Source organism: Grammomys surdaster, unplaced genomic scaffold (genome assembly GCF_004785775.1).
Source record: "Grammomys surdaster isolate TR1022 unplaced genomic scaffold, NIH_TR_1.0 62, whole genome shotgun sequence".
Taxonomy (NCBI): Eukaryota; Metazoa; Chordata; class Mammalia; order Rodentia; family Muridae; genus Grammomys; species Grammomys surdaster.
Window position 1 is genome coordinate 17,055,893 of NW_021604564.1, and position 27,138 is coordinate 17,083,030.

The following is a 27,138-nucleotide window of genomic DNA, read 5'->3' on the forward strand; positions in this document are numbered from 1 at the left end:
AGCTTTGGAAGTGCACAACTGGTTTGGGCCTTTTGCTATATGGACCAAACTATCTAAAGCCCAGAGAAGCAGAGGGACAAATTGTTGCCGTAATTCTGGGAAGACAAGACAGTGTTCTGGACAACACTGATAGAAATGCAGACTAAGAACAGTAGACACAGATTGGGGATATATTTACAAACGGGTCCTTCCTTGAATGGCGCTCCGCTTGCTTGGTGAATGATTTTCACAGACATGAAAGAAACTGAAGTCATGACTTTTAAATGCTATCTGAATCTAGCTGAAAAAAAATACTATCTCTAATTATAAATAGCCATTTTTAAAACTGCTGGATCCTATTATATCTGATTTGCTGATTAATTCAAAGTGTAGTACACATTTGTTTTTCAAGTATAAATGTTAGTTGAAGTTTTTTCTGCTTAAAAAAAAAATCCGAATTCATTACAATCCAAGGCCAGGGATCTCTAGGAGGTAACTCAAATTCCAGATTCCTTGCAGACACTCTCCTTTCTCTGTCTAAATTCGCACGGCTCCTGCGAAGCAGCCATACTTCAGGACCAGAGCGGTTGATGGCCCAAGGCAAGCCTCTTAATTCCCAGTACCTAATTAACTCACTCTGGAAACCCTGCCCATTCCTGCCCGAAGCTCCTCCCACTCGCCCGCCCACCTAAAACTCCTCCTACTCTATTCGCGCGCGAAGCATAGTTCAGATCCTCCCGCGAAGCAGCTCCACCCACTCTCCCGTCTGCTTGTGAAAGCTCAGTCCACCCTATCGCCCGCTCGAGAAGCCCCACCCACTTCACCGGCTCGCGAAGCTCCGCCCCCTCCTGCCCGTACCCCAACACCTTCCCTTCTTCCGTCGCTTCTCCCTCTCCCCGCCCCCACGGCTGCCTTCCATTGGCTAAGACGGCTAAACCGCGCGGGGATGCAGCAGCGCTACATTCTGATTGGCTAAAGACTAAGACGGGCCCCTTGTCATTGGTTGACAAGAGAAACCAGCAAGAGTGGCTGTACAGCGGGCGTGCGGCCGCTGCTTTGTTGCCGGAGGGGGCGGCGTTGGAAGTTGCAGGCTTGCGGTGCTGGCGTTCTCGGCGAGAGGAGTCGCGCCGCTGTTATCTTCCGCCCAGTAGTCTTCGGCCAGTCCCCGCCCGACAGTAGCCATGAGCGGCGGCGTGTACGGCGGAGGTGAGTGAGCGCAGTGGCGCCTCGGGGCGTGCGGGCCGGAACGACCGGCCCGGTCCCTGGTCGCTTCCGTTTCCCTCCGGTCCTCGGCGTGCCCTTCCGGTCTTTGGCCGGTGCTTCCGGTCCCCGTATGGGCCCCGGCCTCTTCTCTTCGGAGCCAGGGCCCGCGCGCAATAGGTTTCCGGCTTGTCCTGTTGTTCCGAGATGGCCTCAAGGAAGGGCCTTGCCGTGTCTTACCCCTGGGGCTCCAGGATCGGCTGGACTCTGATGGCAAACGCCGGGCCCCTTGCTGTACCGGTTCCGCCGCGCGTTAGTCCCAGGCAGCTCGCAGAGGTTTCGGGCTCTTTGGGTGGGCCCTGGGTGCGAGTCGCGTCCGGTGTTGCGGCTTCTGCTCTGGGTCCTGCAGCCGCTGCTACAGACTGGACATCGTTCTAGGTGTGCCTGGTCCCTAGATGAGCGGAACGTTGAGGTACAGGCTGCTGTTCCCTGTCCAGTTGGGCTGGAGCCTTTTATAGATAGGCGATAACAACATCAAGCCTTCCAAGCACTTTTTTTTTTTTTAAAGAGTAGTTAACTAGTTAAAGACTCTTTCCCTTTTCTGGGGTGGATACTGACAGGAGATGGTGTTGCTATCTCCCACTTTAACGAAGAAGAAAATATTGGGAAGAGTTTAACAACCAGCTGTAAGTTTAAAGACTTTGTTTGTAAATTGGGAGCAAATAGCTTCTGGGATGAGGCAAAGGCATTCCTTTCTCTGCCGTATGCCGGTAACACGCACCCATAGTGAGTTAAATAGTATCCTCACACGACAAATTTGTATCTGTAGTTGAGTCAGTAAATCTGTGCCCACTCGTTTTAACTGATGTGTAGGGTTTTGTAAGAATGAACTGTAGCAGTTTCTCTAGGAACTATAATGTTTCCTGGCAAGAAGTGTGACAGTAATAATTACAATTAGCTAATATTTCTCGTTCTTATTCTATGTCAGCATTATTCTAAGTACTTTTATACATTAAAACATTGAAGGCGTTTAGTTATAGTATCCTATGAGGTAAATCTTAAATACATTTTACGGATTAAACTGGGGCAGAGAAGTTAGCAAATTACCCATTTCACGTAGTGTATTAGTCACCATTCTGTTGCTGTGGTGAAAAAAAAAAAATGACCAAGGCAACTTCTAGAAGGAAGAGTTTACTTTAGCTTATGATTCCAGAGGGGTACGCGTCCTGTATGGGGAGGCATGGCAGCTTGCAGCAGGCATGGTGGCAGGAGCAGGAATCTGGGCTCACATATCCAACCTCAAACATGAAGCAGAGAGCAAACTGGAAATGGCGGGGACTTTGCACTCCAAGCCTGTCCCCAGTGACAGCTTCCTACATCAAGGCTCTCCACAAACAGCACCAACTGGGGCCCAGGTGTTTAAATATCAGGGTCTATAGGAGACATTTTCATTCAAGCAGTTGCATATGCATCTCCTTTTAAAATATTTATTTCTCCAAACTGAGTATGTATAAACTAAATAGCTCTGATTCTTTGGGTGCCTCTTTGTAGCCAGCACTAAACTACATAGAGTGGCTATGGTGATATATAGCTTTAACTAGAGAAATAGAGGAACTTTTCTTAAGGCCTTAGCAGTTGAGTAATGTAGGTAAGTAGGATGTTTTCAATTTCAGGTGGGGGGGGACCCCCATTGACAAACCAGCACTGAGAAACCAAAGTCCGTTATCCTAGGAGGCCTGCTGTTTGGGGTGAAGTACTTGAAAATATAAATGGCGACCTTTCTCTGAATTAGACTGAAAAAGATTGCCAACTTTTTTTCTCACCACTAAACTATATCCTAATGTCTGGAACATGTAATTTAAGTGACACCTTCATTAAGTGCTTTCTACTTGGCCTGTAGATGACACTAGAGTAAGTAACATAGAGTAAATAAAGTAACATAGAGTAAATGACACTCTATGCTCTGATTCTCCATGCTCTCCAGTTCTCGTGTTTTTGCTGAGTTTCTTCATTTCATGAAACAAAACATAATTTTTCGTAATTGATGAAATGGTACTCAGATGTTTTGGGTGTTTTTTTTCCTTTTGTTTGTTTGTTTTCTTTTGTTTTGTGCTACCTGATCTCTTTGCTGCCATCTGCACCCTTCCTGTGCCTGTGGAGATGGCCTCTGGGCTTTCTCGCTCTCTGATTTGAGCTTTGAACTTTGATTTGGTGATGATAGAATAACTACTTCTTGCCTGTGCTTTTTGTTCTAGTATAATCATTAAAAGCTGGTGCTCCTCACCCAAGTTAAAAGTGTCCTAATTTGGATGCTGGCTTATAGTCTTCCTGGAAGTTGGAGTCTGTGAGCTTGGTCCTCCCTCCCTGAATAGGCAGCTGTAGCTCTCTGCATCATTTCAGCTGATGCCACAGCTCCCAACAGTTATCCCCACAAAAACCCTTCTCTCTACGTTGTTAACAGTTTGTTATTTCTTTAGTTCCAAAGATTACAAGGGCACATCCCTTTGTTTGTCATTCTGTACCTCAACTATAGATGTTTATAACTAGTCCCTTTAGTAAGGAAACTACTACCTGCTGTCAGTGTACCATGTCTTTCCTGATTAAACCTCCACTGATAAACAGTGTATGATTTGCCATATTTTAATAAATCTTGAAGGTGTGTTTAATACTAGGTTCGAGTCAGACATAGTGGTACATACTTTTAATCCACCTAAGAGTCAGAGACAGGAATTTTGTGAATTCTGTGACAAGTAAGATTGCATAGAGAGACCCTGTCTCAAAATAACAATGGTAAAAACTAGATTCTAGCTAATGATGTGTGAATGTAATGGATTTTTACAAAATTTTAAATATTCTCGTTGTATATCCATAAAATATTTCCTTTACTTTGTTGAGACAAGAGTTTTTCTGTGTAGTTCTGGCTCTCCCAGAATTAGCTCTGTAGAGGAGTCTGGCCTGGAACTCAGAGACCTGTCTGCCTCTGTCTCCCTTACTGGGATTCTCTTTTAATTTCTTCAGATGAAGTTGGCGCTCTTGTTTTCGACATTGGATCGTATACAGTGAGGGCCGGCTATGCTGGGGAGGACTGCCCTAAGGTAAGAACAGTGCTGAGAAGTACGTGGGTAGGCAAGGGTCATCTGTGCAAAGTTAAATTCCAGTAGAGACTCAAAGCAAAAATGACATGGGAAACAACCTCTAATGAGAGCACATGTTTTAACGTCCCAGGTTGATTTCCCCACGGCTATTGGTGTGGTGCTGGAGAGAGATGACGGAAGCACGATGATGGAGATAGATGGTGACAAAGGCAAGCAGGGTGGGCCCACCTACTACATAGACACCAATGCCCTCCGAGTGCCCAGGGAGAACATGGAGGCCATTTCACCACTCAAGAACGGCATGGGTATGAATTTGCTACAAATAGCAACTTCTTACAAGAGGAGCAAGTATTTGTTTTAATTCCATAAAGTAATATTTTGGTTAGTGAGAATACAAAAATGTATAAGAAGTGTTTCTTTCCCTTAAACTCAGTCAGGAGAGTTTGGCATATGTACAGAAAACTGTATGCTGTGCACAGGGTTAAGAGCTATGTGGGTGTGGAAACTATGGAATTAGGGAGTTCATAAAGGAGGTAGCTGCTGAATCTTGAGCCATGGATAGGAATTCAACTGGCCAAAAAGACTGAGAAAAGCAGAAAAACACCAGCTTGTGTGACAAGATGGGAGTTCTGAGGGAAATAGCTTTGAAGTGCTTTACAGATATGGCTGTAGCATTGTGCAGGTTAGGTCAGTTGCAGGAAAGGTAGGCAGAGAATGCTGTCTTCCTTTGGAGCACACTGAAATAGTCCCTGAAAGCTGGCCTAGGGAAATGAAATAAGGCGCAGTGTGCTCGCTCATCTTTGCCCCTCTGAAAGACTCACTGACAGTATAGGATCTGCTGGAGGATGCACTGGAGACAGGATAGTAATAGAAGAGGAGAAAGTGTCTGCTGGAAATGAGCTCCAGATATAATTGTGTTTAGCCTATGAGCTGCTTTTTAGTGTCCTCTTTCCCTTTCTGATCACCCACCTGGCCTCTAGCAAGAATTAGGTGTCTGTTAAATACCCCACTTATATTTGGGGCAGATCTGAGGCTCACCTGGAAGAACCAAAATGAGATTCTATATACAGAAAATGATACTGGCATCTTTGGTAAAGTGCTGTGTTACAAAGTAGATTCTGTATATTGAGATATTAATTGTAAGTCATAGAAACAGTCTCTGTCTTAAGACGATGCTCATTCATTCATTCATCAGCTAAGCCTTGTTTCAGACTCTGACTCTTTCGTTCTAGTTGAAGACTGGGATAGTTTCCAGGCCATTTTGGATCATACATACAAGATGCATGTCAAATCCGAAGCCAGCCTGCATCCTGTTCTTATGTCGGAAGCACCGGTGAGACCTCTTTATTAGTGTCTCTAGTGTGTGTTCTTTTTCCTCCTTTATTTTCCACTTATTTGAAGATTTTCTTTTTAGAAAAAAATACACTTACTATTAATTTATCATGTGTGTATATACACACACGTAGGTCCTCCTATGCCAGGCACACATGTAGAGGTCAGACAACAGCTTGAAGGTGTTAGACCTCTCCACCATGTGGATCCCAGGGCTCTAACTAAGGTTGTCAGCATTGGGGACAAGGCAGAATTTATCTGCTGAGTCACCTTGCTGACCCTTTGTTTTCTTTTAAAGAGTCATTAAATTTATATTTTGAGTTTGGAAATTTGGGGAAAGATTAATTTTGATTATAGTTATAACATTTCAGCAAATGAAATAATTGGCTTTGTGAATACCAGTTACAAGTGGAATGATTGGGTGTTTTAAAACTCATATTTAGGATTTTGGTTACCAGATTTAATATTTAAAAATACTTTTGTTTTTAAAATCTTAATTTTCCTGTTGTCTGAAAAGTCTTTATTTCTAGAATTCATAGTAGCTAACACTTTTACCTGTTGAATGATAGAGTTTAATTTATGATTCTTTTTTAAAAAGGAACTTGTTAACTAAGTTCCTGCCTTCTTTCCTTCCTTGCTTCCTTTGCCAACACGCCTCAGTAATGTAGTATGAAATGAGTCAATGCTGTAATTACTGTCAGCGAATAACCTGGGTCCTTCTCCCTTCTCCAGTGGAACACCAGGGCAAAGAGAGAGAAGCTGACAGAGTTGATGTTTGAGCACTACAGCATCCCTGCATTCTTCCTTTGCAAAACTGCAGTTTTGACGGCGTATCCTTAAACTGTGAGACAGCTTTTCTCAGTGTGTGTAAGACATTAGTGAAGTGTTTTCTAGCTTTTTATCTTTCTTTGAGTATTTTTTAAGCTTTTTTCCCTCTGTTCTTGGTGTGTAATCATTGTGTGCAGTGTTGGGTTTCATAAAGACAGTCTTCTTCAAGTATATCACGGACCTGGACCATATTCACCCACTTCCTGTGCTTAGATTCACTTGCCCCTCCTGATACACTCTCCTCTCTTTCCTGTCTCCCACTGTGCCTTCCAGTTTTGTGGTGGGGGCTGGGGTTGGGAGTGCTACACGTGTTCAGATGCCTGCGTTTTTAATGTATCTAAGAAATTCTTGGATTTGCAGATGATACTGTGCATGCAGTGTTTGTTTTCCCGTGTCACTAATTTGATCTGCAGTTTCTGAGTAGGCAACATTATTTCTTCCTTCTAGCTAAGCAGAACGGCAGTGTGCGAGTGCACCACATTCTCTCCCCAGATGTGAATGACCCTTGGGCTGACTTTGTGACTTGACTGTTACAAGCAGTGCTGTGATGAGCATGGTGTGCAGGCGTTGCCTGGGCTGCACTGACTTCCTTCTTTTGCCATAGATTTAGTAGGTCTGACTGGATCCTGAGTACTAAGTTTAATTTTTTGAGGATCCTTTTTACTGATTTCATAGTAGCTGGACTGATTTCCATGACCACCAGCAGTGAGGTCTCACTGGCTTCTGTTGTCTGTTCTTTTGGTGGACAGCCAATCTGATTAGGGTAAGATGAAATCTCATTGTGGTTTTAATTTGTATTTTCATGATAGCTTTAAAGGTGTTGAGCCTTTTCTCATGTTTATTGGCCATTGGTAATTCATCTTTTAAGAGCTATGTATTTATTTCATTGGGCTATATTTTGATTGGGTTGCTTTTCTTTTTAGTCTAGTTTTCTGAGTTAGATAAGTATTCTAAATAGTAATCCTTTGTCTGACGTGTAGCTAGCAGATTCTCCCCTTTCTGCAGGTCACTGGCACTTGTGAAATCTTTGTAAAGTCATTCTGTGTTGAGTCAGCATGGTTCTCTGTGACCCTTCTCTGCCCTACGTGGAGCTCTGTTGATTGTCTGTAGTTGTGGCTTACCATGTTCTTGTGCTTCTTATATTTCCTGCTTGTTCCTCGTCCGTCCACATTCTCCCCGGGTTTTTGTTGGAGGAACCTGGGGGCCAGGAACAGGTTGGGTGGATGGGCTTTTCTTATCTTTCCAGGACATCCCAAGCTTTTCTTTTTGCAGATAAACTGACCTCTGTTTTTCTAAACAAGATACCCTTCAGGGTAGAGATGGCTTGTGTGTGTCTTCTACTTTTAAGGAATGTCAGTGGCAGCTTTGTTATGTCCTTCTCCCCGCCCATTTCTCTGTACTTTACCTCTTTTGAAATGTGAGTATGTGCCAGACTTGGGACATCATAAATGTTCAGCAGGTAATTGAGCTACCGGTGAACAGCTCAGTGAGCTTACATATAGGCCTGTAGCATGCAGCTGAGGGAAGTAGGAGCTGCTCTGTCACCAGCTATTGATCCACCTGGAGTTGCTTGTCTGGCGTACTGGGGTAGGGGCAGGAACTGCCACCTAGCTGCCATGCCTGCAGTGGTCCACCAGAACTCTCCACCTGAGGTGTCACAGCCTCCCTTGTCAAGTTTTTATAAATGTTGTTAAAAATGTCTCAATTGATTGTAAGCTTTTTGATCAATTGTAGAGGGGTTCGATACGCTCATTTTAAGCAGCTTAATTACAGAAGGGTTCTGTGTAGAAACCGTTCTGGGATTCCTACCTGTGTAAGGTTTTTTCAAGACAGAGTAATTATTGACACCAGTTTTTATCCATAGACATGCTTTGACACATGTAAATGATAACATATGGTTAATAAACTGGCTTAAACATTACAAGAGCCAGCAGCCTTTCATAATCACTACTATCCAAGGAGCGTTGATAGTTTATTTTCCTTAATGCTTTAAACTAGATTTGCTAATGGGCGTTCTACTGGGCTGATTTTGGACAGTGGAGCTACCCACACCACTGCGATTCCAGTCCATGATGGCTATGTCCTTCAACAAGGTAACTGCTTAATGGGGGCACATGGTGACTTTCTGGGTCTTGAGGACACAGATAGTGAAGACAGACCAGGAATTTTATTGGAGCACATCTGTTCCCAAGTAATATGTTTCAAATGCATGGCTTTCCTCTTTGGAATGATAGTTTACTTTATCTACTAAAAGAAACCTATTCCTGTGTAAATATATTCACAGTTCCAAAGAATTGAGACTGTGGGCTCCTTCAGCCTTGTTTGCTTTGGTTCTCAGGCATTGTGAAATCCCCTCTGGCTGGAGACTTCATTACCATGCAGTGCAGAGAACTCTTCCAGGAGATGAACATAGAGCTCATTCCTCCTTACATGATTGCATCAAAAGTAAGCAGCATGTGATGGGGATGGGCCTGCCTTTGCCTCCTCTCGTGTGTTGTGAAGTCTCTTAGATGTGCTCTTGATGTTCTCAGGAGGCTGTTCGAGAAGGCTCTCCAGCCAACTGGAAAAGAAAAGAGAAACTGCCCCAGGTTACAAGGTCTTGGCACAATTACATGTGCAATGTAAGTAATCCTTACTGTCTTAAAGTGTTGAGTCCAGGGATTTGTTTTGTTTTGTTTTGTTTTAACAACACAGAGATTTATTACCCTGGAGGGACAATTGGGCTGCCTCTGGATTGGGCAGAAACAGCCATGTTATTTATTTATTTATTATTTTTTTTAAGTATCTGACAAATAGCTTAGGGGTGGGGAGCACTTTCCATACTATTGAAACAGTGCCTACACATAAACTGCTACAGAGCAGGGTGAAGACGTGGTGGAGGCTTTGGCTTTAGGATAGAAGCAAGCATGCTATTTTATTTATTTTATTTTATTTTATACTGTTGTTGTTGAGAAAATGGTTTCAGTTTGTGTAGAACTTAGTATAGCTTAGGTGTGATTTCTTCCCTAGCATTTATCAGACATGAAAATGTGTGTGACTGCTCTAGCAATGGGCCAGTGAGACTCTGGGGAAAGTCTGTCTGACTGTGTAGACCTATGTAGGTGAGAGGTCAGTACATTGCCATCTCATAGATACATACTAATTTCTAATAGTAAAAGGATATGAAAGACATACTTGACTTAGTGTATCCTGAGAGCATGTTGCACTCAAAGTTGTGTGTGTTAGAACATGGAAAATACTTGGATTAATGAGTCTATATAGATACCAGAAAAGGTTTTCCCACATCAACCTGCAGCCCATGTTCATTTCACAGCAGTCACTAGAAATTTCTATGAGATGACATGTCTGCATGTCATATTCAGGTGAGAAAATCAAGTTACTGGGTGGTGGTGGCACACACCTTCAATCCCAGAGCTTAGGAGGTAGAAGCATTTGGATGTCTGAGTTGGAGGTTAGCTTGGTCTACAGTGTGAGTTCTAGGACAGCCAGGGATACATAGAGAAACCCTGAATCAAAAAACCAAAGATAGATAGATAGATAGATAGATACATAGATACATAGATACATAGATACCAAAGATAGATGGATAGATAGATAAAAACAAAAGATAGGTAAAAATCAAAGATAGATAGGTAATAAATCAGCTTACTTTTAAGGAAAAGAATGATGTTCTGAAACTGGTTGGGGAGTGGTGCAGGTTCCTGGTTGTTTTTAATCTCTTGTTATTGTCCCAAAAGTAGTGTAACTGAAATAACTTGCGTAAAACTGAATTTAATTTATGCTATAAATTGTAAATTCCCACTATAGAATTAGGTATGTTGATGCCCAGTCTTTAGAAGAGTTACCCTCTTCAAATGATTCAACCATGAGAAAGTGCTCTGATGTCATTCTCTAGACTGTCACATAAGGTGCACATTACAGAGGCAGATTCCAACCTGATTCTTAACTTCTCTCTGTCCACAGTGTGTCATCCAAGATTTTCAAGCTTCCGTTCTTCAGGTGTCAGACTCCACCTATGACGAACAGTATGTTTTCTCTCTAACTGTACTTCAGAAGTCAGGACTTTTGTTTGTTTAAATATTAAAGGGTTGTGGAATGTGTTAGCTTGAAAACATAAAGTATATTTTGAATACTGCCCTTAGGTATTTGTACTCTAATTTCTCAGAGATTGGTAGCTGTTTTAAGTGGATTATAATTTTGAACAGGGTTGTTTTGCTTTCTGTGAAATACTGTTTATGTTTGTAGAGTGGCTGCACAGATGCCAACTGTTCACTACGAATTCCCCAATGGTTACAACTGTGATTTTGGTGCAGAGCGGCTGAAAATTCCTGAAGGATTATTTGACCCTTCCAATGTAAAGGTGTGAAAGCTAATTTCAGAATTGGTGTGGCTTTTCCTGTGTAGAGAATTTATGGGATTAAAAAGCCTAAATAAGACTAAACTTGCCAATGGGGATTTTCCATGTGAACACTTACATTCTTGTTCTAGGGGCTATCTGGGAACACAATGCTGGGAGTCAGTCATGTTGTCACAACCAGTGTTGGAATGTGTGACATTGACATCAGACCAGTAAGTGCCAGTCTACTTGTTACTGTCATTGCTACTCCAGATTTCCTAAAATGTAGAAAGTCAAGATTCATAGAAATTGGTGATTTTTCTTGACTTGTGGTTTGTAGAAAAATGTGGCTTAAATGTGCAGCTTCTACATGACTTATATTAGATGATTTTTGTGTTTGTTCTGCTATGTCAAATTTTGAACTGTCGATACTATATAGACTTGATTACATAATATAGTCATCTGTATTATAATTTATTAAGCTGTAGATTTATTTCATAATCCACTTAGTTTACAACCCACATACTATCTTGGTTTTCGAGTTAATTTGTTTAAAGTATGGTGTGAATAGATGCGAGTGTATAAACACCATACTCACACGAGGCTGTCGGGTGACCGTGAGAACGGTTTCCTTCAAGTCACTTAGCAGCCTGTACCACTTCTAGGACAGTGGGAGTGATAGTGTCTTTTACCTTTTTCTTTCTTTTTTTTTTTTTTTTTGGTGTGTGTGCGTGCATGTGTGTTTTGTATATGGAGGCACAATTTTGTGGAGTTGAGTGTCATTATACCTTTACGTGGATTCCAGGGATCAAACTCATGTCAAAATGTACGTACCGAGCACCTGTAGCCCACCGAGCTAATTCTCTGCTCTAAGTGTTGGTATTTCTTTTTTTTTGTGCAAGGTCACTTAAGGGCAGAGAATTAAATACATTTGCAGAGTGGGACTTTTTATTGAGATCATTTTCTATTTCTTTAATGTTAGCAGATGGGGCCCAATTTTTGCATTTTCTGTTTTGAAATGTAGATGACTTAGATGCTTGGGGTAGGTTTTAAAACGAAGAACATAGCCAGTTAAACAGGCAGACTGACATTGACATTTTGATAGATACATGCAAAGTAGAAGTAAATACATTCCCTATGAGTATGAAGTTGTTTTTATTTGGGAGGTTCAGCCTGTGTTCTAAAAAAGTTGCAATATTCCTACAAAAGAGAAAGCATTTTGTTCAGGAATGTTTCCAAAGAGTATCAATATCTGTCATGATCATAAAACAGTTTTGTCTAATTTAAAATATTATGACTTTCAGATGAACAAAGATAAATATCAATATAAAATGTACCTCTAATATTAGTAGCTGTCTGCCAATAAGAATTATGAGTTTAACAGTAATTGTTTTACATTAGTGGCTCTGGGCTGGCAAGATGGCCAGGAGATTGCATTCAGCCTGATAACCTGAATTAGATTCCCAGAATCCACATGCTGGAAAAAGAATCAACTCTCAAAAGTGACTTCTGATTTCCACACATAAGCTGTGGCATGCTTACATACACACAAAATAAATAAATGGAAAAACAATGAAGTTAGTAGCTGGATCCAATTCCCAGCACCTAACGATACTATAGGGTTGTTGGAAACATCTGGAAATGATTCTGTTTCTCTCCTAGGGTCTCTATGGCAGTGTGATCGTAGCAGGAGGAAACACACTAATACAGAGTTTCACTGACAGGTTAAATAGAGAGCTTTCTCAGAAAACTCCGCCAGTAAGTTTTTCTGTTTTTGTGTTATTTAGTTGAGTCCATTCTCACCGACTAGAATTTAATAGAGAATTGTGTGCCTTTACAATATGAGTATTATCTATTAATAATCTATTTGTCCTACATAACACTTATTGGTTCCTCTTCTGTTACTTGAATCTTTTAAATGTTTGTGTGTGCTGTGTACATTAACCCATATACATCTATCTGGAGGCCAGAGGTCAAATTAGGTATCTTTTATCTCTCTCCAGATTATTTTCCATATACACATTCACATATAAGTGTGCATACATGAACACACATATACACTCACAGGGCATATGGTGCTAATTTTTAAAGGAGAAGAAAATCTGGAGGGGTAATTTACATTTGTATTAATAATACCAGATATAATATGTGTAAAGGGTGCTAAGTGTTTCTGTAGAAACTGTCTGTTTTGGCTGCTGATGTTACATACACTGTATGTTTATAGTTAGAAGTGCTATTTGGGTGTTGATACACTTCCATGATTGACAGTATACTGCACAGTTGGAGATGATAGTCTGGGACAGTGGTTCTCAGCCTTCCTAATGCTGTGACCCTTTAATACAATTCCTCATGTTGTGACCACCACAGAATTCATAGCTATAATTTTGCTATTATGAATCATAATGTAAGTACCTGATACAAAGGATATCTAAATGTGACCCCTGTGAAAGCATCATTCAACTCCCCGAAGGATTCAAGGAGGTTAGAACCACTGGTGTAGGAGAACCTGCAGTAGAAGTTCTGGCCATTGGACTTCATAGAAACCCGACAAATAGAACTACAGGCTTGAATGGTCCAAGGTCTGCTGAGGAATTAGGGGCTGGCATTAAGCAGCCTTCCCTGCATGAACTGTTCTTGTAGGGGACCTGAGTTCTAGAACCTACATTGGGCTGGTCATACCCCCTGTAACTACAGTTCCATGGGCTCCAGTGCCCTCTCTGGCTGCTTGAGGCACCTGCACTCATGTGCACATAGGCTCACACAGGCATATACATATACATAATTAAAATTCTTAAGCTCCCCCCCCAAGAGTAATTTAGAAACTTTTGTCCTTTAGGGAGTAATTCAAATTAAGAAAACTGTCTTGAGAAAAGTTCCTTTCTAGAACAGACACCCATATTAGCACTTCTCTGGTTCTGGGCTGTATGTCCCCACACGTTAATGCACTGTGAAGGTAGTCTACATTTATGTTGTATAGAGTGCCTGTTTGGACACCTTGAAAATGATTCCCAGAGGCAGATTCATAAGGAAGAAGGGAAAAGACCCTAAATAAAGAAAGTGACATGAATATAGTATTGAGCCCAGGTATGGTACAAACCTGTTATCCCAGGTACCGGGAGGCTGAGGCAGGAAGATCCCAAGTTCAGGGCCAGAGGCACTAAGGTTTTAGTTTCTTGAGATGGGGCATATGTTGTCCCATTGTAGACCAGGCTAGTTTACTCAGCATTCTGCCTACTTTAGCCTGGGTTCTGGGGTTGTAGACATGAGCCACTCTGCTGAGCAGAAGTACGAATTTGGATGACAGGCAGTATGAATCAAAAGTCACCTGTGGTCTGGCATTTAGATTGGGAAGAGTTGCGATGGTGGGACCTCTGGGGGTTGGGGGGTGGGACACTTAAATGAAAATGGATGAAGCACCTAGGGTGGTGCCTTCGGAAGTATGTGCATGAATTTAAGTGCTGTCCTTGTACTATGCAAGTTTTCAAGTTTTTGTTGCTTTGTTAATTTGTTATATTTAACGGTTGTGTAAGAAATTATGTACACATATAAATTCTGTCTGTAAATGAGATTACAAAGTAAGTGTTAGTGACTCAAAGAACATCATAAAACATGTTTAATAGAGCTGTTAGTGCAGGATACTCCAAGCTCTGTGTAATGTCTCTACTGCTGCAGGAATGAAAACTTTGAGGGGAGTATCATGCTGAGGATATTGAACATGTTTGCTGACAGCAAAAGTTAGAGCATGGGTTTCAGGATTTCCAGTCCAGTGTGCCTTCCTACCTGGTGTGGTGTTGCTTGTATTTATCCAGTTCTCTGAGTCATATAGTTTATTTTCTTACCCTATATTCGCTAAGACCTTTCCTGAAACGTAGCCTAACTTATGCCAACTATTAGCTTAGCTACTTGACACCATGTGAAACTTTTTTTCTGTGTGTTACGTGTGTGAGAAAGACAGGGTGAGTATGAGATATGGATGCTGTTGTAGCCCTATCTGACCTAACTCACTATGTAGAACACACTGGCTTGGAACTAAGAGATCTGCCTATCTGTGTCCCAAGTACATGTTCTACTGTGGCAATAGAGGGTTTTCAGTACTGAATTCCCAGGTTGGAAGTTGTGGCTATCCCAATATCCTGCTTTGTCTGTTGTAGAGTATGCGGTTGAAATTGATTGCCAACAACACAACGGTGGAACGGAGGTTCAGCTCATGGATTGGTGGCTCCATCCTAGCATCTTTGGTTAGTAGAGAGATTCCACTGACACAGACTCTGGTTTGAGAGAGGAGCTGTTGAGAATGAGATTGTGTGCAGCAGTTTATAAAGAACGTTTTATCATACGACAGTGCACTATTTTTCTCTGAATAATTTATTACATCGTTTCTGGTTCTTTTTGTTGGGGCTCAAGAATGCTTTTAATATTTATTCTGTACTGAAAAAAAAAATCTCTTTAGTACTACAAGTAACTCTCCCCAATTATTATTTTTTTTCCCTCTAGAACATCACTCTGGGTTTTCTGGTAATGGTTGACTATTACAATTTTGAGTCGTATAAACTTTCAGTATAAGCAGAAATTTTAACTTAAAAACAAAAGATTCTCATTTGGCCTAAATATAGCATTGAAAATACTAGTTAGTAAAAATATTAAGAATGATTTCAGTGCTTCATTGATCTTTGCATTTAAAACTGACAGATGAGTGGGGACCTAGTAGGAATATCTGCTTAAAACCATTTACCTATAAAAATGACTCCCAACCCTACTCCCAACTCCAGCAACCTCAGGTTGGCTCCACCTTGGAGTCTTCTTGCCTCAGCCTCGAGTGCTGGGACAGTAGGTCCGCACCATTGCAGTTGGCTCTGTCGGATACATCAGATGCATCATCAGATGCATTGTCACTCGCCACTGACTTTCCCTTCAGTGGGAGCTGTTCTGTTTGTTAATACGTCTTGGCCCTGGGCAGGCTTGCACTACATTTATTGATGAGTCATTTCTTCTTGAGTTCAGTTGTTTCCCAACTTCTGGTAAGGCTGTCAGGAGCTGGCTGTGTAATCAGGGCCAGTGAGATCACTGTGCTTAGTCTAACCAGGAGTCTACCTTGAATTGGGAGTGTGTGAGATACAGGGTTTCCATTTTCCCCTCAGAGGACCTGAAGTAACTGGCGTGTGCCCACTAAGAGGTTCCACTACTGCCTTAACGAGCCTTCCTTGTGCCTTTGCCAGCCATTTTCTAATTTCTTTTTGATGTAACAGGGATAGAGGGGCTTGGTGTTCTTTTAGACCTGTAAGGCCAGCCTAAACAATGTCTGGGCTGTCTCAGAGGAAGGCAGAAGGAATACGGGGCAGTACTATTTTTGGTGGAGGGAGTTTAATAGTTTAGCAGAGTTAAGGACATTATGAGTAAAAAGCACCCCGTTCTCATAAAAACTGAGGCATAATTATGCAGTGCTTCTTTCCATCTACAGGGCACCTTTCAACAGATGTGGATTTCCAAACAGGAATATGAAGAAGGAGGGAAGCAGTGTGTAGAAAGAAAATGCCCTTGAGGGCTCCACCTGCCTGCTGCCCGTCACCTCACGTCTGTAGCTTTAGAACACTCAGGAAAAGATGACCATCTTTTGTAGAATGTTTATACATGTTTGCATATTTCAATTTCCACTTAAATTTTTTAAGGCTTTAACTGGCTCTATAAATTAAATGAGTTTGTGCTTTTCTTGAAATGCACTTATTCTTATTACAGGCATTTTATAATTTTGTATGAATGTCTATTTTCTCTAAATATTTTGCTTTCAGGAAGTACTTTCCAGCTCTCCTTTGAGTTGGTGGAATTACTCTTTATTGACTAGTAAAAGTTACTGCCTATGCTTTTTACCTTAGGCTTACAAAACTAAATAAAAAATCACTACTGTCCTAGAAGGGTTCTGGATTTGTCTGTTGTGACTTGCTGCTGTCAGTGCTGCTTTTACCATTCCTTGATAAGGGGGAAAGCAATCGCTGTTTCACTACCAGTGTCCACATCCCTTTCATGCTAACAAAATTATGCATGGGTATATCAGCTGCATGTAAATCTGCGCCACACTAGTTAGTGCCTGGGGTCCTCACAAGACAGAGGACGGTGCTGTTTCCCTACGAATGGAGTTGCAGATGGTTTTAAGCTTCCATATATGTGATGAGTTCTCTGGAAGAGCAACAAGTGCTCTTGAGCTCTGAGCCCTCTCCAGCTCCTTCGCCATCACAGGTTCACACTACTGGTGAACACAGCATTTCCAAACCGACTTTGCTGCTGGCATTGAATTGGCAACAAGCATTCCATTTATACCAAGCTATCAGGTGACATTAAGCTGCTGAAACGTCAGGACCTGTTCGGTGGAAGCTGAACCTACACTGCCTGGTTTTGGTAGGAGGACTACTAACTACTTGTAGAGCTAATGAAGATGCCGGGTTACTTAGAAGAACAACTCATGTCACTTGACAAGAACATTTCTTTATAAACTGCTCAACACATATTCACATCAGGACACAGGCTTTAAGAACAATGGAATGGCTCTCATTTTAGACAGTACTTGATTTCTGGTCTTGAGAGAGATGTGGGAACTTTGCCTGGAGAATTTTTTCTTTCTTTTTCTGTAAACTTCTCTTTCTTGCTTCAGCGCGGACGTGTTTCTCGAGTCTCAGTCTAGAACAAAAACGTAACATCAACTTAGACAAAACCATTCTCCCTTTTGCAAAACATGTCCTAGCCAACTCTGAGAGCCTCAGTCATGTTGGCAGCACTTGGTGTATATAAATGAAGCTTTAAAAGTGATCACCACAAACACACAAGATGATGGAAGTAAAACCTCTCAGTACTGTGCCAGCAGAAACTGAACAGACGCAATGTAGCACCATAACCAGGTCTTAAATGTGGAGAGATTTCACCAGAGGTAGGATGAGCAAGGTGTCAGGAGACAGTGAGTATTGTCACTGATGAAGGATGTACCTAACTAGAGTGAGGGGAGCAGGCCGTGCTGTTCTAGAGATGTGGAAGTACTGCACAGTTTTGAAACTGATAAAAGCCTTGAAAGTCATGAGGCATAGACCAGAGCTAGGATCACGCTTAGCAAGGGGCTATCCTAGAGTAGACATGGAAGAAGGAAGATTGGATGCAGTGCAGGAGCCATCTGAATGAAGGACAGACTGAACCCGAGGCTGGTTCTCAAAAAACAGGCAGTGTTAGGGGCATCACTGCACAGGTACACTATGGACAGAAATGAAGTTGGGTATGTTAGTGCACCTTTAATCCCAGCTGGCAGAGCTCTAGGCTGGCCTGGCCTACAGCAGGTGCTTGGCTCATACAGACCCAATCAAAACCAAGGAACGGGGCTGGTTCAGAGAGAAAGATGCAAGGTTGGTTGGTTGATAACTATACTAAACATTTTAATGCTCAGTCTAAAAACTAAAATGGCAGGTGATGTGATCAGCAGTGAAGGCACTTTTGATTCCTTGAACCTGGATTATAGGCGAGAAGTACTTCCTGCACGTTGTCCCCTAACCTCCACACACAATCATCACCTAGGACAGTGTGTGTGTGCACACACATGGGCAAACTTAGACACAATCATCACCTAGGGCAGTGTGTGTGTGTGCACACACATGGGCAAACTAAGTCTAAATCTCTTTTACTTTTCCTATGGATTAAGTTTTGGGGTAGAAACCAATTTGTGAAGAGCCTGTTGAGAGCAGAAAGAATCCCTGGCAGGTTGTTTGTTTATAACAGGACTTAACAGGGCTCTTGTACACAGTCTTCCTCAGCCTCCTCAGTGCTGGGTCACAGGTGTGCCAGCAGAGCAGCTAAAGGGTGCATGTCACCCTTCAGTATGACACTACAATCTTGTGTCTCTCTGCCTCCCTTCTAACTGCAGTATGATAAGTACACAGTCTTGGCTTGTCTGCTTTTGGGGTTCTAAGTAGCTTTGGGCTGGAGAGATGGCTCAGAGGTTAAGAGCATTGACTGTTCTTCCAAAGGTCTTGAGTTCAATTCCCAGCAACCACATGGTGGCTGATAACCATCTAATGGGATCTGATACCTTCTTCTAGTGTGTCTGAAGACAGCTACAGTGTATTTCATATACACAAAATAAATCTTTAAAAAAAAAAAGCAGAATCTTACCTAGTTTCTTAAGAATCACCTAGCTGTTGCTTATTGTCAACTACAGTTCTGTAAGAGAAGCACCACATTCTCCTTGCCTCATCTAAACTGAATGTAGACTCTGTCACAGCACAGGAAACACTGAGGCAGCAGCCTGCAGCCCAGCAGTATCTCAGATACAATGCGGCAGACACCTCCCCTCTCCACTAGCCCTACAAAGTGCTACCACATGGTACTGTAGAATTTTCTTGTTTTCAGACATACAGAAGCCATACAACTTTCAAAAGGATCCACGCTGTTGGTGTAGTGACTTTATGCACATAAGGTTTTAGATATATGGCATCAATTTTCTCCTTTTTTCAACCTAGTGCTATTTCTTTTTTAAAGTAATGAAAGCATATTCTTTATGTAGTAGAGACCAAGGTGTAAAGGAAACTCAGATCGCACGCCATCTGGACTAAGGAGGCTGCTTCCTCATGAGGACATTGCTCACCTGATAAATTGATCCACGTAAGGCATGGCGAAGAACCGCTTCCTGTTGTATCTCTTATTTAGGTACCAAGGTATAGGCCACTGCTTGAATTTGTGCCTGCCAAAAAAGTTAAGTTATTGCTTTACATGAAATATTTGATAATTTTTACTTCAATATTTCACTGTTTTCTAATTGGCCGCAAATAAATTAAGCCAAATAAAAATTGTTAGATAATAGGGCCAGTGAGATAGCTAAGCAAGTTCCCTCTGACCACATACACACCACAGCACATACAAACTCACAAACAAGAAAAGTAATAATTTTTTTAAAAATGTAGTTTAAAATAAAATTATCAGAAAATGCAGCTAAAATTGCATGCTGGAGATTTTCAACCAGAGCTACATCCCTAAATCCTTGGAAAATTTTATTTGAGATAGGGTTTCTCTGTGTAGCCCTGGCTGTCCTGGAACTCACTTTGTAGACCACAGTCTGGTGTTGAACTCAGAGGTCCATTTGCCTCTGCCTCCAGAATGCTGAGGTTAAAGGTGTGTGCCACCACTGCCTCTTTGGAAGAGTTTTTAAGTGAGGTTTTGGCAATTTCTTTCTGCTTGGATTAGATGGTTCCTGACAGGATGGTTGAAATTCCGCATCAGGTGAGGTGGTATACAATGCTGGGTTCAGAGGATGTCTAGACACCTCAAGCTTCTCTACTTGCTGACTCATGTTTAAGACACTCCATGTCCCTGAGTTAGTGTGTCCTGGATCCCCTGGGTCTTTTATTCCTCAGTGTCTAAGCTAAATCTCAGATCCTTCCCTGGAAGGAGGTAAGCTGTTCATTACTTGGCCCAGAGCTTATCCTGATGCCAGTGAAACAAACAAACTGGCCTTGTTGCTCAGAACTCTCAAGAACCTTCCCAGGTTCTTAGTGCACAAGGTGGGCAGAGGCGTATCTGAAATTAGCCTTTGGAGTTTTAGAATCTATATAGGCTGATTTTCCTGTCAGAATAATTCATGAAACTCTTGAAAGAATCTATGATTCACGCAAGACAAGAACCCACAGGATGAGTTGTCTGGTCTGGAATTTGTTTTACAAGACAAAACATGTTTTGTGGTCTAGGGGATTGGGACCTCTCTTTACATAAGATGCTAATATATCCATAGGAGAGGAGTTTTAAAGGTATTGAAAGGGGAAACCAGGTCACCAATCTCCATTCTTAGAAGTCAGTATAATCATGTACCAGATGATTCGTCCAAAGATGTCCCTTCTCCAAGCGCCAGGTCTGGGTTTTTCTTGACCAGTCTGAAGAAGCCTTAAAGCATCTTCTCTCTCCTGGACAACTTTATCTAAAGCATCCATGGAATCAACAACCTGAGGCGAGAAAAAGACAGCTAACTTTAGCCATTACTTGGAACTGCATTCCAGAAGAACAAGAAGATCTACAAAGTAGGGGGACTTGTATTTTTATTTAGAAACCACCCTCTATAGTACTTTGTAAGTAGCCCTTTTGACAGGTGGGTTCAGGGGTGTCTACAGAATGATTTTCTGTAACCTGCTTGAAGTTTTATCTTTTCCTTTAAAAAAAAAAAATTTATTTATATAAGTACACTATAGCTGTCCTCAGACACCAGAAGAGGGCATCAGACCCCATTACAGATGGTTGTGAACCACCATGTGGTTGCTGGGAATTGAACTCAGGACTTCTTGAAGAAAAGTCTGTGCTCTCAACCTCTGAGCCAGCTCTCTCTAGCCCCTGTCTTTTCCTTTCTTAATGCTTGCTTCTGAGTGCACATGGCACTAGCACTCAAGTTTCAAAGTGCAGCGAGCTAATGAGAAGTGACAACTACCACTGCCTTTTCCAAGCCAAGTGCACACTTGGGCTTGGCAGACACACTGTCACACTTGTGTCACATGTGGCCTTTCATCTGCAGGCAGTCTGTGAGAGTGCTTATGAATGGAATGGAGCAGGGAAGGCAAGTGAGCCGAGGGGAGCTCAGTACCACAGCTGGTCTGAAGCTCGGCTCTGGTCTCACTGGCTACACAGGACAGAAATCACGTGCTGAGCTCTAAAACAATCTAAGGGTGAAACACAACAGAACCTCCAAATAAAACGTGGTCTGAGCTCCTGGAGAATGGCCAGATTGAGCTAGAATGCCATGGCCACTTTATGTCTGGGATACTGGAGACTGAACGTGGGCTCCACGGCAGGAGCCTGCCATACATGGCTGTCTCAGAAAGCAGCTCCCCAGAGACAGCGTATGGCCTGGCAATTTTACTCCCAGGTAGCTGCTCAAGAGAAAAATGAATACCCATCTGTAAGTAGCAACTGAGAATGAGGGGACAGCAAAGGTTCTTAACACCTGTGACAACATGCTCTCATGTGAAACTGTTGGAATGTGTTGGACAGAAATGTAAGGAGCGCGACTGTCTTCCCTTTAGCTTTAACCCCATGCGAGGGTCTTAGCTCGCACAAGCCTACCTTTTCTAACCGCTCTGGACTTGGCATTGGCAGTCTCTGTCGCTTGGCCTCCTGCTCTAGAGTTAGAAGCATGTTTCTTTCCTTCAGAAGGACATACCTGTACCAAACACAAAGCTGTGATGCTATTCAATAGTGCTTTCTTACTTCAAAATTACAAGCCGTGAGAGTCCTGAAGTCCTTCAGAAAGCTCACATAGTACCAGCACCAAGAGCCACCCTCCAGCTTACTCAGTGATGCGTCCTGTGCGGAGTGCCAGAGGATCACAAAAGCGTCAGGCACAGTCTCTCCATCCCACGGGGAAGGAAGGTGAAGAGTACTACTGTGCAGCTCCTGCACACCCAAGTGCAGAGCATGCTTCACACGCTCGAGGTTGGCACTAGTTCCCTCTCTCTAATGAAGACAGCTCAGAGTAGTCAGGGACTATGACCATGGGTCACACAGCAAATTCTGGGTTCATATCTCAGACTTCTGTGTAAATTCTACCTCTAGCCTGCCACGCTACTTCCAATGTGGCTTACTGGGTTAGGTAGATGACATGGATTCGAACAGTTAAGGTGTGAACATGAGGCACCTTCTCTAGAGCTAAGGTGACCAGGGAAGACTTCCTGGTTTGGGCTTTAAGATGTAAGGTGACAAGGAAGCTGAACTCTGAAGCACTGACCTGGCTAAGTTGGATAAAGGGGTGTCGTGAGCACCTCAGCTTCAGAATTACTGCAGTAACTGTGGAGGGCAGTGCAAGCGAGACAAAGGAACCGGGAGCCTTAGACTCAGATGGAGACAGTCCTGGAGGGAGGAGTGGCAGATGTTGGTTTTAGCACAGTGAGTGATGAGACGGTCTTAAGTTGACCTTTATCAATAACTCATAAGAACAGTGCTTTACTAAAATTTATTTTTCTATAACAAGTGCAGTATGGATGGGTTTTGTAAATGCTATGCTATTCAGGTCATGTAACGGGGAGTGAAAAGAAAGGCAGGAGTTGTGACAACTACCACTGCCTTAACAATGACTCCTTAACATCTGGTCAGTGGTGAGACTTCAGTTAGAGACATCTTCTGAATGTTTGTTTAGAACAGGGAAAAAGAACCCTGCTTGAAATGGGATGTACCCTTGCTTCTGTTCAACATTCCCAGTTTTTAAACAGTCTTCCAAACAAATGAGGTGGGAAAAGAAACAGGGGGCGTACTGAGGGCAACAGAGCTTTGGACCTCAGTGAGCCCAGGCTCCACGTCTGCAGATCTCTGCGAGCACTGCAGCCCTCTTTCTCAATCCTCTCTGCGTGCATGGAGTTAATAGTAAAGACCCCGAATTTTATTTAATTGTTACTTTATTACCCGGGAAACCAAGCCTCTCGTTCCTAATTAGGGTTTAGGGCTCCTATGAGCTGCAGCTAACAGGGCTCATCCTAACAAGTACAAGGTAAGTCAACTACTGGACTATAAATATCTGCTTTCTGTCATCATTTACATTAAACAATAGCTAACGAGGAAGGAAGAAAAGGGAGGACAGTGTAACCGTGACCATCCAGTCCCTGGGTCATTTCTGACCTTGTTTCCTGACACTACTGGTGTAAAGGTAGTGGTCTGAATCATAGCACTTACAGCAAAAATCTAAAGTTCCGACTACCTCTGAACTGTGAGATATGTCTTAATGCAATCCTCTGCCACATTTTAACAAGCTCACACTATCACCCACTGTCCCATGAAAACACATCACTTGACCAGTGCTTTCTCACGTGGGGGAGGTTCTGACCCCGCTGTTAAACTGTAATGTCTCAATATGCAGAACACTCACCAAAGCTTATGTAAATCTTCGTTACTTTTGTTCCTCAACTGCTGGCAGGTCCATGAGGCTCCTGTGAGAAGGAGAAATGTGTGACATTAAATGACACTTCTAGCTCTATGTCCTGGCTGAGCACTCACTCTCAAAGTTCAATGTTTCTGTATCTGTAAAAGGTGCAACAGAATTATATTATATATGATTAGAATTCAATTAAATACCAACATGAAAATATCAATAACATGACTGGCAAAGACTGCTGGTATTTGTGTCAAATGCATTTTCCTTCCCTAATGTCACTACAATTGTTACTTAAAAAAAAAAAAGCCAACTAAAATAAACTCAAGCCTCATGTTACTTAACACGTTCAAAGCACCCCTCTTCTAAGCAGTCCACCAACCAGCCAAGGAAGTTGTAACTTCAGTTACAAGAATGACCTTTAAAATCCAAAGGGAATTTTAAAAGGAAATCCTAGGCTGACAAAGGGCTCAATTGATTACTACAGACCATTCTATATATCTCACCAGATTTGACTTTTTCTTCCCCCCAATTCTTTGGGTCATCAAAAAATTCTTCTAGTCCTTTCCTTGACAACGTGGTGTGAAGTAATTTACACTGGAGAAAAGACGTGGCATGTGGTGTGTTCTTATGTGACAAACTAAGAGAAGACCTGCAACTGAACACAAATAAGGAACAAAGGAGTAAAGTTTATAATGTTCTGACTTTATAAGCAAGAAGCATTTCTTTATTATAGTGTCAAAATTCTATACAGGATTTTTACCCCAGTAGCAGTAAGCTTTTCAAATGCATGAGAAAGTATTTTTATTGTACAGATTGCCACCCCATAATTTCATACAACATATGTACACAATTATATACATCTATCTTTTTATTTACTGTTAGTACATATGTGTGAGTATGTGCATTCATGTGCCATGACACACATGTACTGGTCAGAAGATAACCTCCAGTGTTGGTTCTCTTCCACCTCGTTGAGGCACAGTCTTTCTCCTTTATGCTGCTGTGCTGATTACTTGGGTTAGCAGGTTTGAAAGATTTTGGGTGCTTCCCCTTTCTCTACCTCCTATCTAGGCCCAGGAATGCTGGGATTGGAGATGTTTGCCACTGCACACAATTCTTACTACTTAGGTTCTTCAGATAAAATTGAGGTCAACAGGCTTGAGTGACAAGAACTTTTTACTTCCTGAGCCATCTTGTTGGCCCCACAATTATATTTTAGAGTAACTTTTTTATATTTTAGAGGGCTTCCTCCACTGTAGCAAGTAAATTTATGAACAGATCAAAACCATTCTGAAAGTCAATGTAGCAACATTCAAAAGGCACAATGTTTTCTCCTTTAATGCAGTAATCCTGTATCTAGAAACTTTTAACACACTAGACAGGAGCTCACTGATTAAGATATCCACAAAGACATTAAATGTGGTATTAAAGAGTTGTTACATAAACATGCAACACTGTATAAGTGAATGAAAATCTTATGCATATTTATATACATATTTAGAAATTATGTTTCTAAAATAGTTAATGAGCTGATAAGATGACCTTAAAAAATATGAAATGTTTTACAAGTGCTGTCTTCCAAACCAAGAGCATTTGACTGGAATTTATATTTGTTTTCCTGTGTACTGAGGATTGGGCTCAGGGCCTCAGGTGTGTTAGGTAAGTGCTCTGCTCTACCACTGAGCTACATCCATGACTCTTGACTTGAAACTAATTATGATGAAATAACCAGCCGGGTGGTGGTGGCGCATGCCTTTAATCCCAGCACTTGGGAGGCAGAGGCAGGCGGATTTCTGAGTTCAAGGCCAGCCTGGTCTACAGAGTGAGTTCCAGGACAGCCAGGACTACACAGAGAAACCCTGTCTCGAAAAAACAAAAAACAAACAAAAAAACCCAAAAAACAGAAAAAAGAAATAACCAAAATTTCTAAATCCTACACAAATGGCCAGTATCATGACAAAGGAAGAAAGAAATATAGGATTAATGGCAACTATTGCAATTAATGGTCTTTCATTGGATCTTGAAGAGAAGAATGGGACTGAGACAATGAGACAGAAAGAAAAAGGAATTAATAGGGCAATTTCTATTTTTATTTTGGATTATATGCTAAATAGCAGGTATTCCTGAGTGTGATCACAGGGTCATACTTAAAGGCAATGTCCTTGGTTCTATGTTTGAATTTTGACCTCTGTCAAATAGTCCAGAAAAAAGAGCATAAATATGGGAATCTTGAAAAGTGTGACAAAGTGCCAATGACTGGTTACTATGGGCTACGAGTGTATGGTTACTGTTTTATTCTAATAATGTTTCTATTGTTCTGGGGGAAACAATGGTAAATAAAGTGTATACTTGCAAAGTTAAAGAAAAAATGGCAATGTGTTCATTTGGGAATACACAACTGATTTTACCGTCTTCAAAATATTTTGCCTCTCTTCTGAGTGACAGGTATTCATTTTTTTAAAATAAAAAAACCACAATGAAATTATTTCATTAACAAATTTAAGGTTTATGTATTTGAATGTTTTCCCTACATATATGTGCACCATGTGTGTGGCTGATGCCTTTAGAGGTTAAGGAAGAAATAGGATCGATCACCAGGAACTGGAGTTAAAGACGTTAGTGAGCCACCATGAGCCCTTACTTGGGTCTTCTGCAAGAACAGCACAGGCACTTAAACTGTGCCATCTCTACAGCCTCAGATTAGTTCATTTTTTAAGGAAAAAAAAAATGAAAGACGACATAATTTATTCAAGTTTGCCACCTTGATCAAGTTACAACCCTACAAGTTTTTAAAAAGCTAATTTCCAAAGTCAGTGTTAATAATATAGAAAATAGATGCACAACGGCTGAGTATTCAACTGAACATGGTTTGCTTCCTTCAATTAGTCTGCACTCAAAGTATTTCTAAAACTCGTTCCCCTGCTGGCAAATGTCATTAAAGAGTAAGCTGTCTTTCTCACACTCGCAGAAACCGCTACCGTTGCCTTAGCTACTGTCATCACTTAGTATCTGCGAACAATCTGTGTCCGAACCCGACGGAACAAAGACACCAGGGGAAGCCTTTCCGTTCCACAGCTCAAGATTCCTTGGAAACCTCTCTCCCAACCTACGTCTGAAACTCCCACCGCCCGCGGCAGCAGAACGCTGGAGGAAGAACGGGGTGCGCCAGGGTAGGCGACCCCAAGGTCACGCTCTCTGCCTCCGCCGTAGCCTGTCTCGGAGCTCTGCTGTACTCTGCAAGAAGCGCCCAAAAGCGGAGGCAGTCATTTCTTCTCTCGTCACTTACCCAGAGTGAGCAGGGGCCTTGGTATTTACTAGGGAACAAGCAGACTTCAGGAACGCTGAGGCTCTTCTACACATACCCACTAGACTGGTCGCAGCCATGTTTCTAGTGTAGGCCCACTGGGTCGGTGTCCACGAGGTCACTTCCGCTGGCTGTGTGAGACGAGTGAAGCAAACAGGAACAGGCTTTGACCTTACTAAAGATGGCCGCCCCACGG

At 42.0% G+C, this 27,138-nt stretch overlaps 2 protein-coding genes across 4 annotated transcripts; one reads left to right on the forward strand and one right to left on the reverse strand.

Moving 5' to 3' along the window:
- The first annotated feature begins 850 nt into the window (after positions 1–850).
- On the forward strand, positions 851–16,679 carry Actl6a (actin like 6A). Of its 2 annotated transcripts, none has more exons than XM_028763103.1 (14): positions 851–1,185; positions 4,198–4,274; positions 4,405–4,579; positions 5,507–5,607; positions 6,339–6,436; positions 8,433–8,527; positions 8,773–8,879; positions 8,966–9,055; positions 10,398–10,459; positions 10,680–10,794; positions 10,923–11,003; positions 12,433–12,528; positions 14,922–15,008; positions 16,229–16,679. In XM_028763103.1, the coding sequence occupies exons 1-14, from the start codon at positions 1,161–1,163 to the stop codon at positions 16,307–16,309; spliced, it is 1,290 nt and encodes a 429-aa protein (XP_028618936.1). In that variant the 5' UTR covers positions 851–1,160; the 3' UTR covers positions 16,310–16,679. The 2 variants fall into 2 exon arrangements, with proteins under 2 accessions (XP_028618936.1, XP_028618939.1); XM_028763106.1 differs by lacking the exon at positions 851–1,185 and adding an exon at positions 1,611–1,651.
- A 548-nt stretch (positions 16,680–17,227) lies between these two features.
- Positions 17,228–27,043, reverse strand: Mrpl47 (mitochondrial ribosomal protein L47). Of its 2 annotated transcripts, none has more exons than XM_028763115.1 (7): positions 26,925–27,043; positions 24,142–24,293; positions 23,633–23,693; positions 21,841–21,937; positions 20,602–20,732; positions 19,385–19,480; positions 17,228–17,439 (listed from the first exon to the last, which is right to left on the reverse strand). In XM_028763115.1, the coding sequence occupies exons 1-7, from the start codon at positions 27,020–27,022 to the stop codon at positions 17,316–17,318; spliced, it is 759 nt and encodes a 252-aa protein (XP_028618948.1). In that variant the 5' UTR covers positions 27,023–27,043; the 3' UTR covers positions 17,228–17,315. The 2 variants fall into 2 exon arrangements, with proteins under 2 accessions (XP_028618948.1, XP_028618957.1); XM_028763124.1 differs by lacking the exon at positions 26,925–27,043 and adding an exon at positions 22,502–22,623 and having other exon boundaries at positions 24,142–24,165.
- Positions 27,044–27,138: the final 95 nt, after the last annotated feature.

Bases quoted from the DNA above. Each gene is read 5' to 3' on its own strand.
- Actl6a (XM_028763103.1), top strand. From the start codon at position 1,161: ATGAGCGGCGGCGTGTACGGCGGAG. The intron at 10,795-10,922 runs GTGTGAAAGCTA...TTCTTGTTCTAG, and splicing joins TTGACCCTTCCAATGTAAAG to GGGCTATCTGGGAACACAAT. The intron at 12,529-14,921 runs GTAAGTTTTTCT...TGTCTGTTGTAG, and splicing joins TTTCTCAGAAAACTCCGCCA to AGTATGCGGTTGAAATTGAT.
- Mrpl47 (XM_028763115.1), bottom strand. From the start codon at position 27,022: ATGGCTGCGACCAGTCTAGTGGGTATGTGTAGAAGAGCCTCAGCGTTC. The intron at 20,733-21,840 runs GTAGGCTTGTGC...TTCTCGCCTCAG, and splicing joins GTCCAGAGCGGTTAGAAAAG to GTTGTTGATTCCATGGATGC. The intron at 19,481-20,601 runs GTACATGATTAT...CTTTTTTGGCAG, and splicing joins ATCTTTGGACGAATCATCTG to GCACAAATTCAAGCAGTGGC.